The sequence below is a fragment of the Notothenia rossii genome (genome assembly GCF_949606895.1).
Source record: "Notothenia rossii genome assembly, chromosome: 3".
Taxonomy (NCBI): domain Eukaryota; kingdom Metazoa; phylum Chordata; class Actinopteri; order Perciformes; family Nototheniidae; genus Notothenia; species Notothenia rossii.
In genome coordinates, this window is record NC_136901.1 from 27,147,948 (window position 1) to 27,163,586 (window position 15,639).

The following is a 15,639-nucleotide window of genomic DNA, read 5'->3' on the forward strand; positions in this document are numbered from 1 at the left end:
TCAAAGCATGTGTGTAACACCTACTTGGCAATAAACCTGATTCTGACCATCAGGCCCTGAGTTACAGTGAACTAGACACTGACAGAGAGACTACATATGTCAAGACTGACGGACACAGAGAGAGAGACAGAGACAGAGACAGAGAGAGACAGAGCATGTGGAACAGACGGACAGACAGAGAGAGAATGAGTGTGTTTGTGTGTGTGTGAGAGAGAGACAGAAGTGTACTCAAATAGCTCAGGGCAAGGTGACGAACGGACAGAGAGGGATAACAAGCGCACAGAGGGGGGAGTCTGTGTGTGTGTGTGTGTGTGTGTGTGTGTGTGTGTGTGTGTGTGTGTGTGTGTGTGTGTGTGTGTGTGTGTGTGTGTGTGTGTGTGTGTGTGTGTGTGTGTGTGTGTGTGTGTGTGTGTGTGTGTGTGTGTGTTAGAGAATGAGAGAAAAGGGAAGAGACAGAGGGCGGAAGGGGGAGAGGGATAGAGGAAGTTGAGAGAACAAAAACAAAAACAGGGAGAGTGTGTGTGTGTGTGTGTGTGTGTGTGTGTATGTGTGTGTGTGTGTATGTGTGTGTGTGTGTGTGTGTGTGTGTGTGTGTGTGTGTGTGTGTGTGTGTGTGTGTGTGTGTGTGTGTGTGTGTGTGTGTGTGTGTGTGTGTCTGTGTGTTTGTGTGTGTGTGTGTGGACAGCCAAAGGTGTCAGTGTGCTATTTGGCTTAATGATGACCCACTGGGCATGTAGGTCATAACGGTTTGAGGCTCAAAGCTATGACTGTATGCCTGTGTGCATTCATTAGTGAGTATGTGTGTGTGTGTGTGTGTGTGTGTGTGTGTGTGTGTGTGTGTGTGTGTTTGAGTGTGTGTGTAAATAGGCGCACGTATGTAAAGTGGGTCTCTTAGCGTGTGTTTAAGAGTGTGTATGGTCAGAGGTTGGAGAAGCAGTTTTTCTAGCCGATAGGACTCAACAGATACTTGGATGATACACACACACACACACACACACACACACACACACACACACACACACACACACACACACACACACACACACACACACACACACACACACACACACACACACACACACACACACACACACACACACACACTTGTGCACCCACACATTCTGCAAATCCAGGTGTGGGCGTCTAAACACACACACCAACAGCTGCCCTTCATGTCATACATGCACATGCAAGCACTACATTATGCACGGACACACACACACAAACACACACACACGCACGCACGCGCACGCACACGCACGCACACACACACACACACACACACACACACACACACACACACACACAGGGAAGCTATTATGCTCTCAGGCTGGAGTGTTTTGATGGTATAATTGCAGTGACCAGTGTGGATGAAAAGACAGAGGGAGGGATGGAGAGAGGGATGGGGATGGAGGGAGAGTAAAAGAGGAGAGTGCTGACACTCTCAGCATGCTAATGTTGCGAGGCTCTACCCCCCCTCGATTTCATCCCCCCCTCCCTCCCTCCCTCCCTCCATCCATCTCTTTGTCTCTCCATCTTTCCTCTCTATCTCACATCCTCTGCATTTCACAGGTGCAGCACTAGAAAGAGGGAGAGAAAGGTAGAGGCGGAGGGATGAGAGGAAAAGAGGGGTGTATAACAGGATGGAGCAATGTTATCTCTCGCTTTCTCTGCCATCCCTCCATCCTCTTCAAGCTCCCCACAACGCTGAAAAACAAAGCGAAAAACGGGAGGATGAAAACAGAGGAAGAGGGAGGGTCAGTGTTTCCATCCCTCTTTAACAATGGAGGGATGATCTCTGCTTATCCTCTAATCACGGCCCTCCTTTTTTCCTCTCCTCCGTTATCGCTTGCTCCCCGCAAACCCCCGATTCTTCTCATCTGGTGAGAGAAAGGGTAGCCTTTTCCACACTCGGCCTCCCCTCTTTTAGCCGCCTCTCCATCTGTTTGTCCTTCCATCCCTCTCTCCTCTCCAGAGAAGGGATTTTGTATGGCACTGATCTCTTTCCTCTTTTGCATCCCACTCCATTAAACCCTTTCCTATTCTGTTGAAATAGCAAAAAAGAAAACCTCTCAAAGGCCGGATTTTTTAAGATATAATCTCAAATCTGCACATTTGAACAAATCGTAATATGATATATTATCTGGAAATACATCTTCTCAAGATGGTACAATTTGAGTTATTTGTTACTTTACACAGTTAGTTCCACATTCTAATGAGCCACATTGTGACATATATGAACACATTAATGAATCAATAATCATAATGCATTCATTTATAATACATCATTTTAAATTGGTCATTAGGCTTAGCAAGTACTTTTGTAAGTATGTTTAAATGTTAAGCCTTTTTACTTTAACTTAAGTAAGATTTGAATGCAAGACTTTTACTTGCAACAGTGTTTTCACAATTTGGTACTTTGACTTTAGTATAAATCTTCTTCCACCATATGATATATGATATCCATATAGAAATGGAATCTACCGCTCTAATGTATGTGTGTGTGTATTCTCTAACTCACTGCAGCACAGGGGATGGAAAGAGGAAACCTGCCTATAGTGACAGGAAATATGGGGAAGTAAAGCAAGAACATGTTTGCATACAAACGACTGTTGAAGAATGAAAAACATACCATCAGTAATAAAGATAGCAGCAGCTGTGATGAGATGTAAGTGGTGTCATCTCAAACAAAGCGTTAAATTATGAGTTAACACATCACCACTTCTACTGCCCCTTTACAGCACTGTAGGGCTTCTTTCAGCAACAGAAGAAAAACAAAGATTTGTATCTGATGATTAGCTGAAGTTCATTCACAGTGTAAGTCCTACACTTCTACCGCTTAAGTTAGCAACCGATAAGCTCAATTGCTCTTTTACTGTCAAAATGGCTCAGCTGAGAAAAATAAATGTGACGTTTAGCTGATTTACAGGTGGACAACTCGGGGAGTGAGGATTTTCTGCCCTGGGGTGTAGTTGATATGATCTAATAGCAAACAGCGCCTCTTAGAGGAACCATTTAGCTATTGCTAACCTGGAAAAACGACACAATCTACAACAGCTATTAGATTCTGTTAGCAATCACTGTTTAATAAACCTCGTAACATTCACAGACTATAAAATACTTTTCAGTCAGTGACTACTTGCAATTGTACGTTTTTCTAGACCTTTGTAAATGGAAATCTTACATTCAATTGCATAGTTATTTAAATTAGTTATCAAAATAAAGCATGTGCATTTATTGTTGGTGTTGGGTAAGTGATTCTGACATTTATAAATGAGTTTAGACCTACTCAAATATACTGGACATATTACACTCATTTGGCCCTGTGGTTAAATAAGTATACAGATTGATTACTTAGTTCAATGTACTTTAAGATACACACAAGTTAAATAAAATGTAAATGTAGTGGACAAAACAGTACAATATGCAACTCTAAATATAGTGAAGTAGATGTATAAAATAGAATAGAAGTAAAACACTAGTACAGTAAGTAGTTAATGTCCAACACTGCCATCTTATTGTGTAATTGAAAATGCAGAAGTTAGTCTTACCAAACACCTGCTCCGCCTCACCTTCAACCAAAAAACAGATTTCTTATTGACTCATTTTTATTAACAAAAACATTGTTTGTGCAAAATGCAAATGACTGATATACACATATAATCGTATTCAACAAGAAAGCATTGAGAAGGAAAGGTAGGAATCAAACAAGAGAAAGAGAGATCACAGATTGTATCTATTAATTCTTTAAAGTAATATGTTCATGTTATTTTAAATGTAGCTTTTACATTTAACGGATTATGCACTACACAGAGGCAGCTAAAGTAGTCTGCAGTGTAGTGTGTACCTCAAGAGTGTGTGTCTTCATGTATGTGTGTGACATGTATGTGTGCGTATGGATGTCACAACCCTGAGCTTCTCTGTCTTTGATCTCTCTTTATGTATGGAGAACTAAGGCTGCCATTATATAAGTACGTGAATCAATAAATTACCTAATAAATAATTACATTTGAAAAATAATGTAGAAATAAAAGCCTTAAGGAGTCGGTAATTGTGCAGATTCATTTGAATATACAACCAAATGTGCACAGAAATGGAAGAAATACATATAATGTATTTGTTTTTTACCAATTTCAATAATTTGCTAATTTATTCTTGTTGGTTCAAATTGTTTTGAGTTTTTACTTATTCCTCTCTTTACTTATCCTTATGTTTTCAAATTAATATATTTAATTTGTTTATTTTTCTGTGCATAAACTGTATGATCATTTAAATAACCTGCATATTTATTTGATGATTAAGGCTTTTACTTCCATTGATTCATTCGTGAAATGTTTACTATGGTAGGTTTACTCTTCCATTCTCATGTGTGTGAACAGAATATATCAAAAGGTGTGTGTGCTTCTACGAGTCCTGTGTGTGTGTGAGAGTGTTTGAAGGCGAGGAATGCCTGTCCACCAACATCTCCGTGTGCTTCAGGTACTGAGCTGTCCTTCTCATCACGGACTCTCTGCGGATCGGATCGGGGTCTCCTGGAGAGAGAGACACAAGAATACAAAGATGATTATTCTCAATTATATTGGCATTACCGCCCTGGGGTTGCAGATGTAGAACGGCAAAGGGGACAAAGAGGAAAAGAGAGGGGAGAAAATGTGAAAACTCTTGATTAAATAAAAATAGATTTTATTGATCTATTTAATCGTAAATGGCAAGAATAAACCAAGAATAAACAAATCAATCAAAGACATTTAAGCTCAAAAAGGTTCTTGACAGCGGTGGGATTTGAACCCACGCCTCCGAAGAGACTGGAGCCTTAATCCAGCGCCTTAGACCGCTCGGCCACACTATCATGTAAAGGCACACATGTCATCGTCCGTCAACAAATAGCGGAGGGGGGTCAGTGACTCCTCTGCCAGAAATAGATCACTGAGTCACTGAGAAGCACACAGTAACCATAGATAACCCATCAGGGAGGAGTCACATGTTAGCAGATACCACACATACTTTATTGTAGAGAACACCTCACAAGACCCAGACTACATTTAGTATAACATAATAAAGTGAATATTTCTCTGTTGTTAATACAAATAAATAAATAAATAACCTCTTAGCCAATTCTACCTACTGACTCCATGATCATTTAATCTCTTTTCATTTTTAGTTAGTAGTACTTCATTCTGTCTGGATTTTTCTTTATCTTCCTACAGTTTTTCACACTTCAGACATACAAGACTTTATTGTTAAATACATTTCAGTAGCAAGTTGTTCTAAATATACTCAGGTCTTTGAGCTATACATCGTTTTTTGCTTTTCTGTATTAAAAAAAAACACGCTCACTGGCGGCATATTGAAACTCACCTATATCCAGCACCGCAGACCATTTTACGTAGTGTTAATCAATATTTTTTTACTCAAAAAACTAAGGAGAAAGCCATTGGCATAGACCTAGGAATTGTGGATATAAAATTACCTGCATTTCCCACAATCTCAAACATAGATATTAATTTTGACATGATTTGAGCAATGTTGTTTTGTTAACATCATGACTGACCCTTCTACAGTTTGAGATCCAACATATCTGAAATCACACAACTGCTGAAAAAGCACACTGGCAGCGGTGGGATTTGAACCCACGCCTCCGAAGAGACTGGAGCCTTAATCCAGCGCCTTAGACCGCTCGGCCACGCTACCCATAAAAACAGACTGTCATGCAGACGAGCAAGAGAAAAAGGCTTTGGCAAAGAAATCAATAAGTCATCAGTGAATAACAGATTTCTGGCAGAGCATTTACCTTTGCTAAATGGATGAGGTCACATGTTAGTGTGTATCAGCTGTGTGCAGAGCATGTGTCAGTGCGTGTGTATCAGCTGTGTGCAGAGCATGTGTCAGTGCTTGTGTATGAGCTGTGTGCAGAGCATGTGTCAGTGCGTGTGAGCAGCATATCAGATTATGTAGTGCAGAGCAAATGGTAAACAAGATATCATAGTTAAATGCAGAATGTAATTTGTGGATAAGCACAAACTTATTTAAACATAGAACATTTGTCACGCAAGTTCATGTCTGTTCCTATAGCAACAAAGCTGGCTCATGTTTCATGCAGGAATGGGCGTGAGCATTCAGGTAAAATGCCATATTAAAAATGGTGCATTGAACACACATGCCAGAATGTGTCTTGACCTAATAAAAGATAATATATGATATGGATTATTTGGACATATGTGCTTTTATTATATATAAGTATGATACTATGCAATTTGGTTCAAATCAATACAAACGCAAAGAGCCTGCAATTGATATGAGAGGCTCATTTAACAAAATCAGTTACATTTATATCAACTCACAAAAAAAAGATGAAAGTGTGATTTGACAATTGCACTTCTTTTTTAGTCTTTAATGACAAAAGAATAAAAATAGAAACTCCTGTTTGTGACACATGCATTCCATGGGATTTTCGATTTTTTATGCATTTATGTTTTCACTTTGTGTCAATGATATGAGCTCATAAAAATAACTGGTCATTCAATTAATCGATATGTTACATTTTTTGCGTTTCGTTAGCATGTGTGTCTTTGATTTAACTAAATACTTTATGCTGTCCCTCCTTTTCTCTCCCCCACCAACTCATCTTCCTCAATCCCTCCACACTCACCTTTTACTCCAGTGATTAGTATGTCCACGGCCGTCCTGTACCTGCGGATGGCAGAACTGAACTCTCCCTCCTTCTCCAGCTCCATCGCAGCTGTTAGCTCAGTGGCAGCTTGGTTTAGGTAACCCACGTCCCCTCCATCCAGACTGGTTGGTGGCAGGGAGAATAAGTCTGAGTAGTCAGAGCAGGAATTGGATTTATCTAGAAAGGAGAGATAGACACAAAAAATAACAATTAGAACTGTTTCTCAAAACTAGAAAAACTATATATTTTCACATATATTTTGGTGATTGGGCTGTTGGTCAGACAAAATAAGCATTATGAAGTGGCCAACTTGGGCTGTGGGGAATTATCATATAGACTTTACAGCATTGAAAAATGATTATGAAAATTGTCAGAAGATAAATTGATAATGACAAAAACTGCTAGTGTTTGCCCTACTTAAACGTCACTATACCCCAAAAAGCGTGACTTTGAAGTCAACTCTCAAATCCAAAATGAACTGCTCTTTCTACTGTTTGATGTGCAGTGAGAAGAGTTTCTGAAAGTGCATTATCTTATATAATTATTTAGGAAACAGCCAATGTATTTGTTGAAAATAGATAGACCATAGATTTATGTTCTAAATTTCAAGTACAAAATGTTGGTCCTCAGAATTAATACGATTGCTGAAAAACTTCCTTGGCAGCGATGGGATTCGAACCCACGCCTCAAATGAGACTGGAGCCTTAAAACACCAGCTGCAGAATATTGGCCAATGAGAAAGTGAGCTCCAACATTGGTTGGCCAATGATGTTCGTTGCTCCAACATTCGTCCAACATTTGACCAATCACGGCGAAGACTCCTAATCCAGCGCTGCTCGGCCACACTATCTCAAAAAGCATTTACTCTGGATGGGAACCAGATATCGATTAGGCACAAATAAGATTTGAGGGTTGTAATAATAACATTTGTACCTAAGAGCTATTTCAATGATTTGTTATGTACTTCTGTAACCGAATGCTTGCTATTTACCGAAATTATTTCTATTCAGATAAAATGTCATGCAATAGCTTGTTTTTTCTGACCGTCTCTTGTGTTGCACAGCGTAGGGTCAGGATGTGATGAAGGGTCAAGCTCAACATAAATGCAAACATCCACTCTTAGAAATAGAAATAGACCTATTTTGGGAAATTGTAACCCGATCAGTACAAATGAAGAAAATCAGAAAGCATCACAACTTTACATGTGCATGACACATTAAGACTCATTTAGGCAGGAAGGTCTGTAAAACAATAGCCAACATGGTCAATTGTTACTTGACTAAAAAGCCTGTACATATTTTAGAAGGCTGAGAGTATTGCATATCCATTCACATGTATTTCACCTTGTTTATAGCAGGGGTCAAAGACAGCCAAGTCATTATCAGTCAGAGGAGGAGGCCCTTCCTCTTTTGGGGATGAGGCTAGATCTTCTGCCACAGAATCAAACAGGGAGTCAAACTCTTCCTGGGACTCTGGTGATAGGGGGATTTCATCTTGGCATGGGTCGGGAAATGGAACTAGAGATGGAAACATGGAGCAAAAGGTCAAAACAAGATTAATAATGAAAGAAAAGGACACACATTTTTACTAGTTTTTTTTGGCCCAAATGTTACTTTTTGTCTGTTTTTTCATTGTCTCTTAGTTGAACATTGTTGAAAAACAGACACTTCCTTTTAATACAATACATTTATTCAATACAATTTGATATGAAAATAAATAAAGTGAATTCAATTTAAGAACTGAAATGTAAGTACTGCTTTTTATTATACATTTAGTGAATGTATCTCTCCCTGTCATGTTAATTAATTTGTAAGTTGTCCCCGCCATACTTATGTCATCCAGCTCCGTGTCGCTGAGCTCCTCTTGTTCTGGTTCTGGTTCTGGCTCTTCTCTCGGAGAGCCCCCCATCTCGCTGTAAGCCTCAGCGGCCACCTCTGGTTCTCCCTCCTCTAAGCTCAGGTTGGTGCCCAGGTCCTGGGGTAAGGTGGGAGCCTCCCTCCCCTCCTCCTCCTCTGCAGGTTCACAGTCTGAGGCCCTCCGCTTGGGGAGGGGGATGAGAGGGGGAGGCAGAGGCCCGGCAGTGGACAGAGGGGGGGCATCCAGAGGCCTCGTGACCTCACCACCCTGAGAAAGAGCAGGGGGGGAAAGGGAAAGAATGGGATAGATGTGGGGAGAGAGAGAGGGGTTGTAGAGAGGTATGTTTTATTAATGCAAAATGAAAAGAGCTGTAATGAATTGTTAAATCAATCGATTACATCACTAGAAAAATCACTGGCTATTTTGATAGGGGATCTATCTATAAGTAAATCTTTCTAGCAAACAGTTGTGAAAATGTTGTTGTCCGCCTCTAAAATATGGAAATGTTCTTTTTCTCTGTTTAAATCACATTAAAGTGAATATACAGTTTTTATACGGCCAAAAAAAGACAGTTGGTGACATCAAATTGGACACAAAAAAACTGGGGGAAAACTGGGGTGGACATTCATTTTTAACCAATTTTCTAAGATTCTTTAAACCAAACAATACATGTAATAATCTAGAAAATAATTGGCAGATTTAACAACATAAAAAAATCTATGTATCTTGGTTTGACAAGTGTTTTTCAGTAGGAATATCAGTTTCACTTGCTATGTGTGTGAGTGTGTCTTACTCTGAAGAAGTCCTTGAGCTGTGGGCTGTTGTAGAGTGCAGGTATGCTGGTAGTAAATAGGAGCATGGCCTCTGTAGCTTTTCTCCTCTCCTCTATCACAGCTTCATCAAACCTTCCTGAAAAAGAAATAAGGATTATTTTACGGTGACTGTCCATCAGTATATGTCTCAACTGTGTTGCTACATCTCCAATTGTGAAAGTATGTAGGACGCTGGGGGGAAATGAAACAAGAGCCCTTAGAAAATGCTGAGAATAGGCTAGCTGGAACAAGTGGATCATCAACAGATCAACAAGCTATCGCACAGGAAAGCTGCACACCTTAGAAAATGCTTTTGTGTTGAATTACTTTCTTTGAAAAACATTGTTGTTGTGTTATCCGGCCAAAGTCGCACATTCAGTGATTTTATATAAATGTTTAGCCATTATACCAAAGACTTGTGCGCGGGGAAACGATGGGAACTCTTCCTCTTTTCTGAACAGGTTCCTGTGAGTGTAAGCTAGCTCCCCGTGGAGCTTCTTCAGCTCTGAGAACCTCCTCCACACGACCACCTCCTTCACATCTTCTGGATGGCGCTTTGACACAAACTACAAATTAGAGAGGAAAGAGGACTGATTATTTGTCTAGTCAAGACACAAAAATAACTGCTATAAGAAATTGCAATTGCAAAAACGCCCACATTCATTAACAGAATAGTACATAATAACATAGTTTAATGGCCAAATATATTCGGAAAGCCATAGTTTGTTATTATTGTGATTAGTGTCCTTTTTTTGGAGTACAAAAAAGAATAAAAGAAAACCAATTCATGATTATTTATCTCCAGACAATAGTTCTGTGATATTCTCAATGAGTAATTGAGTCATTCAGTTGTTGTGTGGTAATATAAGGGAGGATGCATCTCTGTAGATATGATCCAATTTGATTGTGTATGCATGCCAGAGAAGTCCACGCACGGGGCTCATGAACTGAATCACAAGTTCACCTCAGTGTTCTCTGTGCACTGCTGCCTGAAATAAAAGGCCCATTGTGTATTTATCTGTCTACTGAGCTAGCTGCTTTGTTTTTATGACTAGCACAGATGTGACTCCATTGTGTAACCACAAAACAAAGTCACTAACTTCTAGTAAACGTACAAAGAAATATGGTACAACATACAAAACAATATGCTGTAAGATAAATAATAAAACATGAAGGCAAATAACGGGTAAATTAGCTTAACATAGGGTTGTTAAGTATAGTAACAACACATGTCTCTGTAGCTAAGGAGAGATCAAAAGTGAAAACCAACCCTTGCTGACACTTTGTACTCGGTGTGTCCCTTCTCGTGTGCGCGTGGGTCGGTAACGGTGAAAAAACGGTAGTATTCATCTTTAAGTTTTCGTGACATCTCCCTTCCCCGTAGAAAGAGTGTTTCAGCGGCAAAAGACACAGGGCTGTCAAAGCAGTAGTAGCTCTCTGTTGTGATTTTCCCGTCCCTCCTCTTCGCTCACTTCCTGGTCAGTGACGTGTGCTAAACACGTGATTGCGTTTTGTAGAAGCGTCAAGTTGGACGACAAATTGCTTAATTATGTTTTCTCTGTATTGTTAATATGATGTGTATTAGTATCAGAAGTACAATATATATTTTTTAAAGTATATATAATTAAATATATATATTTTATTCACTTGCATGACCTTCATTCATTTTTGATCATGCCTATTAAATGAGCATTGTTAGGGTGAAAATGGGATAATGTCTTTGCTGTTTTTTCCTTTTTTTTTAAATTAAAAAGTAATTTAATACACTAATATGGAAACTTCAGGACGTTAATCATCAGGATTGTATTTGCAAAAAACTTCTCACTTGATGTAAAGACCAATTTAATTCTCCAGAGGGCGCTAAAGGTTAATATAATTTACCTAGTGAAGTCTAATCTAAGTCTAAAGTGGAAAATCAACTTTAAACTAAATAGAAATACTGTAACATGATATTTCTTGAGAATGTATTTGATAATACCTCTTCTGATACAACCAATATACATCTGCATTCATACATTCTGTGTTTCTGTTTCAAATATACTAAAATAAGAAAAGCACAAGCAGGTCTTGGCCTCTCCCTGTGAGAGACAATACAACAAAGAGAGAAAAACAGGCTTTGTTCTATTGCTGAGGAAGTTCCAGCTGTGCATTCATATTGTACATAATCCTTTTAATCTCTTTTCCAGGCTGTTCTTTATTTCCCAGCTTTTCTCTTTGAAGTGAAATGTTTGAGGGCCTTACACAAACTTAAATGTACTGACTGAAATTATCAAACTATTCAGTAGTTCCTCGTCAAACTGTTTTGTTTTCTGTCGTCAAAATCTTCCTCAAGGTCTTAACAAGCTTCACTGAGTGTAAGATCGTGTCCAGCAGACTGTAACCCAAAGGTCACTGAAACTGCTTTCTTCTTCAGGTAATTGCCAGTTAAATTGAAGGGGAAATGTGTAGCACACACAAATGAGGTAAATGTTTGATTTGAGATAACCTGTGCGTCTGGTTTGGCTTAAGTGATGTAAAACTGACTTGCTCAGAGAAAGATGTGAGTCAGTGTCAGTCAGGTTGTGTTCAGATTACAGTTGAATGTGTTTTTATCAATTTTATCAGATTTAGAATACAAAATATTACCACAAATTATAATTGACTTTATAGATTGGTGGGCAAAAACCAGAAGCTACCCAGATGTTTACTTATTTTTCTTAATACATCTCACATTTAAGGGTAATCCAAGTACTTGTGTTTCTATTAACTTTAATACTTATACATCTTACCCTCGATTTTACTCGTATTTCAAGTTAATGTATTTTAGTTTACAAATGTAGTGTACTTATTTTGCTAAATGTATGATACACTTAATGCTATTCTGTTTTGCTCTGGTATACTACTTCCACTACTGATAACCTATTTCTATACTTCCACACAGATAGACGACCTTATGTGCATATGATGGTGATAATACGGTATTCAGTGTTTTATATTTTGACATATCATGTTCAAAATAGCAGAGGATGGTTTCGATCCATCGACCTCTGGGTTATGGGCCCAGCACGCTTCCGCTGCGCCACTCTGCTTCACATGGGGGAGGGGGAGAGAGATAGATTAAGTCCTGTGAATTGGAGCATTTAGCATTCTTCTCACAGAGAGCCACATTCTTACGTAACATGCAACCATTGTTGGAGAGGGAGAGGGGGAAACACGAGTGAAAAGGAGGGAGAAAGCAGTAACAGTAGACCAGGAAAGCTTTATAGGAAGGACAGAGAGGAAATAGTGTGTGAAGGAAAAGAAGATGAATTTAAACTGGGCAATAGATCATTATAATGTGCTGATTTAAAACATATAGGGTAAAAATACACCAATATTCTTTAATATGTCATGACACTTGGAAACAATGTTATGTGTAAGGTTTGCTTTGCCTGCAGTAGTAGGACAGCATTTTCTTTTGTAATTTTTTAGATTTAATGTCTTGTCAACAGGATGTGTTGCTAATAGTGCAACACATGTAGAATCTACACAATGTGATTTGATCTTCAATATATTCTTGATGTATACATGTCGTGATTATACTAATGTGATGAACTGAGTGTGCCTGCTCTGTCCTAGCTCTCCATTCTCACCGGTACAGCCACATTAAACAGTCTCCCCCTTTGTCTGTGAGAGAAACTAGGCCACATATATGGAACAAAACAGAACAGAGTGATTTATTGCAGACAGAAAGACAAACAGAAGGGGAGAGAGACTGAAGTTATTAAAATGTACAACCAAGGCATAGTGTGTGTGGTTGAATGTACACCCACAATCATATCAGTGGAGCAATACAATTACACAATATGACAAAGTCCCAATGTGATTGAATATAAAGACGTTTCCTTTGCAACTTCCTCTGTAGATGATTCACTTAATATCAGTGCTACGTCGTGGTCTATAGATTTCCCCTCAACTGTAGGAGTGCTCGTTGCAGTGAGGCTGAAACAATGACATGAAAGCACAAGACCTCAACCAAACTGGTCTAAACTGGCTTCGGTCTGCTCTTTTTTTTCCCAAGCTCACGCTGTCTTGCAAAATAACCTCTCAGGGATCAGACACAGCTTTACTGAGGCCCTGTGTGTATTCATGTGTGTGTGAGTCCCTCCAGCCCTACAGACTGATTTGTTACAGAACAAAGCAGGGAACTGCAACTCTGGAAGTTCAACTTTTAGGAACATTAGAACAAAAAAAATAGTTTATAATTCTTAACAACAATGCTAAATGTGTATTTATCTTGTTACTAGATCTTTATGCCTACCTGCACATACATTTAAATAGTGGTCTATGACTATGTTTTGTGCAAGTTGTGTGATCTCTGTAATAACTTTGAATATGCTTTGAGAATTTGGCCAAATTCAAGTGACAGAATGAACCGTGAATCCCTTTTTTCCCCTGATTTTTCTATAACCATATAACCCTTGCCATCAAATCAACTTAAAGGGAGACAGTTGCATAGGGAAACAACATGACATCAGTGACACTTCTCAAGGTATTACGGATCTTAAGGCAATATTGTGTTCATGGTGTTTTGAAATTGTAATTTTTAAATAGCCTATGTGAATGAGGCATCACCTAACGTTGGAATCTACAGAAGCAAATAGACAACATTAGATAAATAAACAGTAAGATGTGTCATTTGGATGTTTTCTTTCCACTAGTCTGAAAATTATTGAAGCAAACCAGCCCAAATATGTTTTGCCTGAAGTGTCTTGCTTTAACTCCACAGTAAGCAGATCTGTCCTTCCGAAAGTGCTTGTGATGCACACTAATCCCTGCCTGTTCCCCCCTGCTGACAAATATGCATCAACTTTGCCCTCCTTTCTTTTCTCTCGTTTTTTGTGCATTCTTGCTGATGGATTTGGCGGTACTGTCCCCTCCTTTTCTGCCAATACCACTCTGGCTTTACAAAAGAACAAGTCTCAGGGTGAATGATTGTGTCCTCAATGAATATGTTCACCTCATGTTATGGTAAAAAGTTGCACCCTCTCTTAGAGTTTAAAATGCTGCTTGAGTCTGTTATCCTGCTAGTTTTGGTTGTGAAGACTCAACACATTTTCTCTTTCTCTGTGTTATGTTTCCTTTAATACGTGTGACCATGTTCCATTCCAAATATTGTAGCGAGTTTAGTTACACCCCTCAACTCATAAACATGTTTTCACATCACTGCCCCCTCCCCTCTTTAAGTTTTCTCCTCTTTCTTTTCGCTCCTCCTCCTCTCAGAATCAGGTTTATTTGAAAGTAGGTTTACACATACAAGGAATTTCCTTTGGTGTATCTTGTAGTACAAATCAAAACAGTAAACAGAGTTAAGTTTTAAAAGTGAAAAATATGAGGAAATAAATACACAACGGTACAATATGACAATCGGTATAGGAGAATTACTCTTGTTTTCTGCCTATTCCTCTTGTTTATTGTCCTCAAATCTCCTACTATCATGCACAGATGTCTTTCCAAACATTGTTCCATTATTTGTCTTTAAAATCTGAAAAGTTGGTCAAAAGAGGAGAAGAGATTAAGAAGATAAAATCTAAAAATAATAAAGACTGTCCCATTGACATTTACTATACGTCTCTCCACTATCTTTTCTGGATCAACAGCACAGGGTGTTTACATCAGCCAGCAGTCAACAGCTCTGTTACAACTCGTCTCAACACATGTGTGCTTTACAGGCCGGGCTAAAAACAGAAGCAGATGGTGTGTGCCTGGGTTTGTTTAGAGGAGAGTGATGGTACCTACTCTACGATGCAAAAATAGCTTCACGTGTTAAGGGATTTAGTTGCTGTCTACATCCAAAAGGACATCATTGACGTTTTTGAAGTTTACTGTTCTCAATAATCGAGGTTAAAGGATGTCAGTGATCAACAAATAAACACACAGCAGCCCATACACCCCCACTCATTTGGATTTTTTTCTACAGGACCAACTGTTCTAGACGAGGATTTGAGAACCTCTTACATGACGTCACGTGTCCCAAGGCCCAATAAATTGCTTTGAATAAGAGTGAAAATGGGGCTTGTGCTGGATGTGTTAAGGTTTTTGTGATCAGAGACAAACCCAGACTAAACAAAGTACATACAGGAGCACAAAACAAACACACTGGTTACACCAGTAAAGTAGTGGAGAGTGTTTCCAAAATTAGTCAAGTAAAGTTTTGTACAGTTGCAAAAATAAAAGAGAAAAGATAGATTGCACACAGTCCTTTTCTGTTTGCAGACATTTTCACACTCCTCTTTGTAATAATTACAATAAATATCAATGCAGTACACACTTTAAAGTACA

At 38.9% G+C, this 15,639-nt stretch overlaps 1 protein-coding gene across 1 annotated transcript; it reads right to left on the reverse strand.

The window, feature by feature from the left end:
- Positions 1 to 3,590: 3,590 nt before the first annotated feature.
- snx15 (sorting nexin 15) lies at positions 3,591 to 10,809 on the reverse strand. Its single transcript, XM_079671652.1, has 7 exons — positions 10,610 to 10,809; positions 9,749 to 9,905; positions 9,321 to 9,436; positions 8,500 to 8,794; positions 8,014 to 8,187; positions 6,650 to 6,847; positions 3,591 to 4,532 (listed from the first exon to the last, which is right to left on the reverse strand). Exons 1-7 carry the CDS (start codon positions 10,706 to 10,708, stop codon positions 4,405 to 4,407), a joined length of 1,167 nt encoding a protein of 388 aa, XP_079527778.1. The 5' UTR covers positions 10,709 to 10,809; the 3' UTR covers positions 3,591 to 4,404.
- Between the last annotated feature and the right edge of the window lie 4,830 nt (positions 10,810 to 15,639).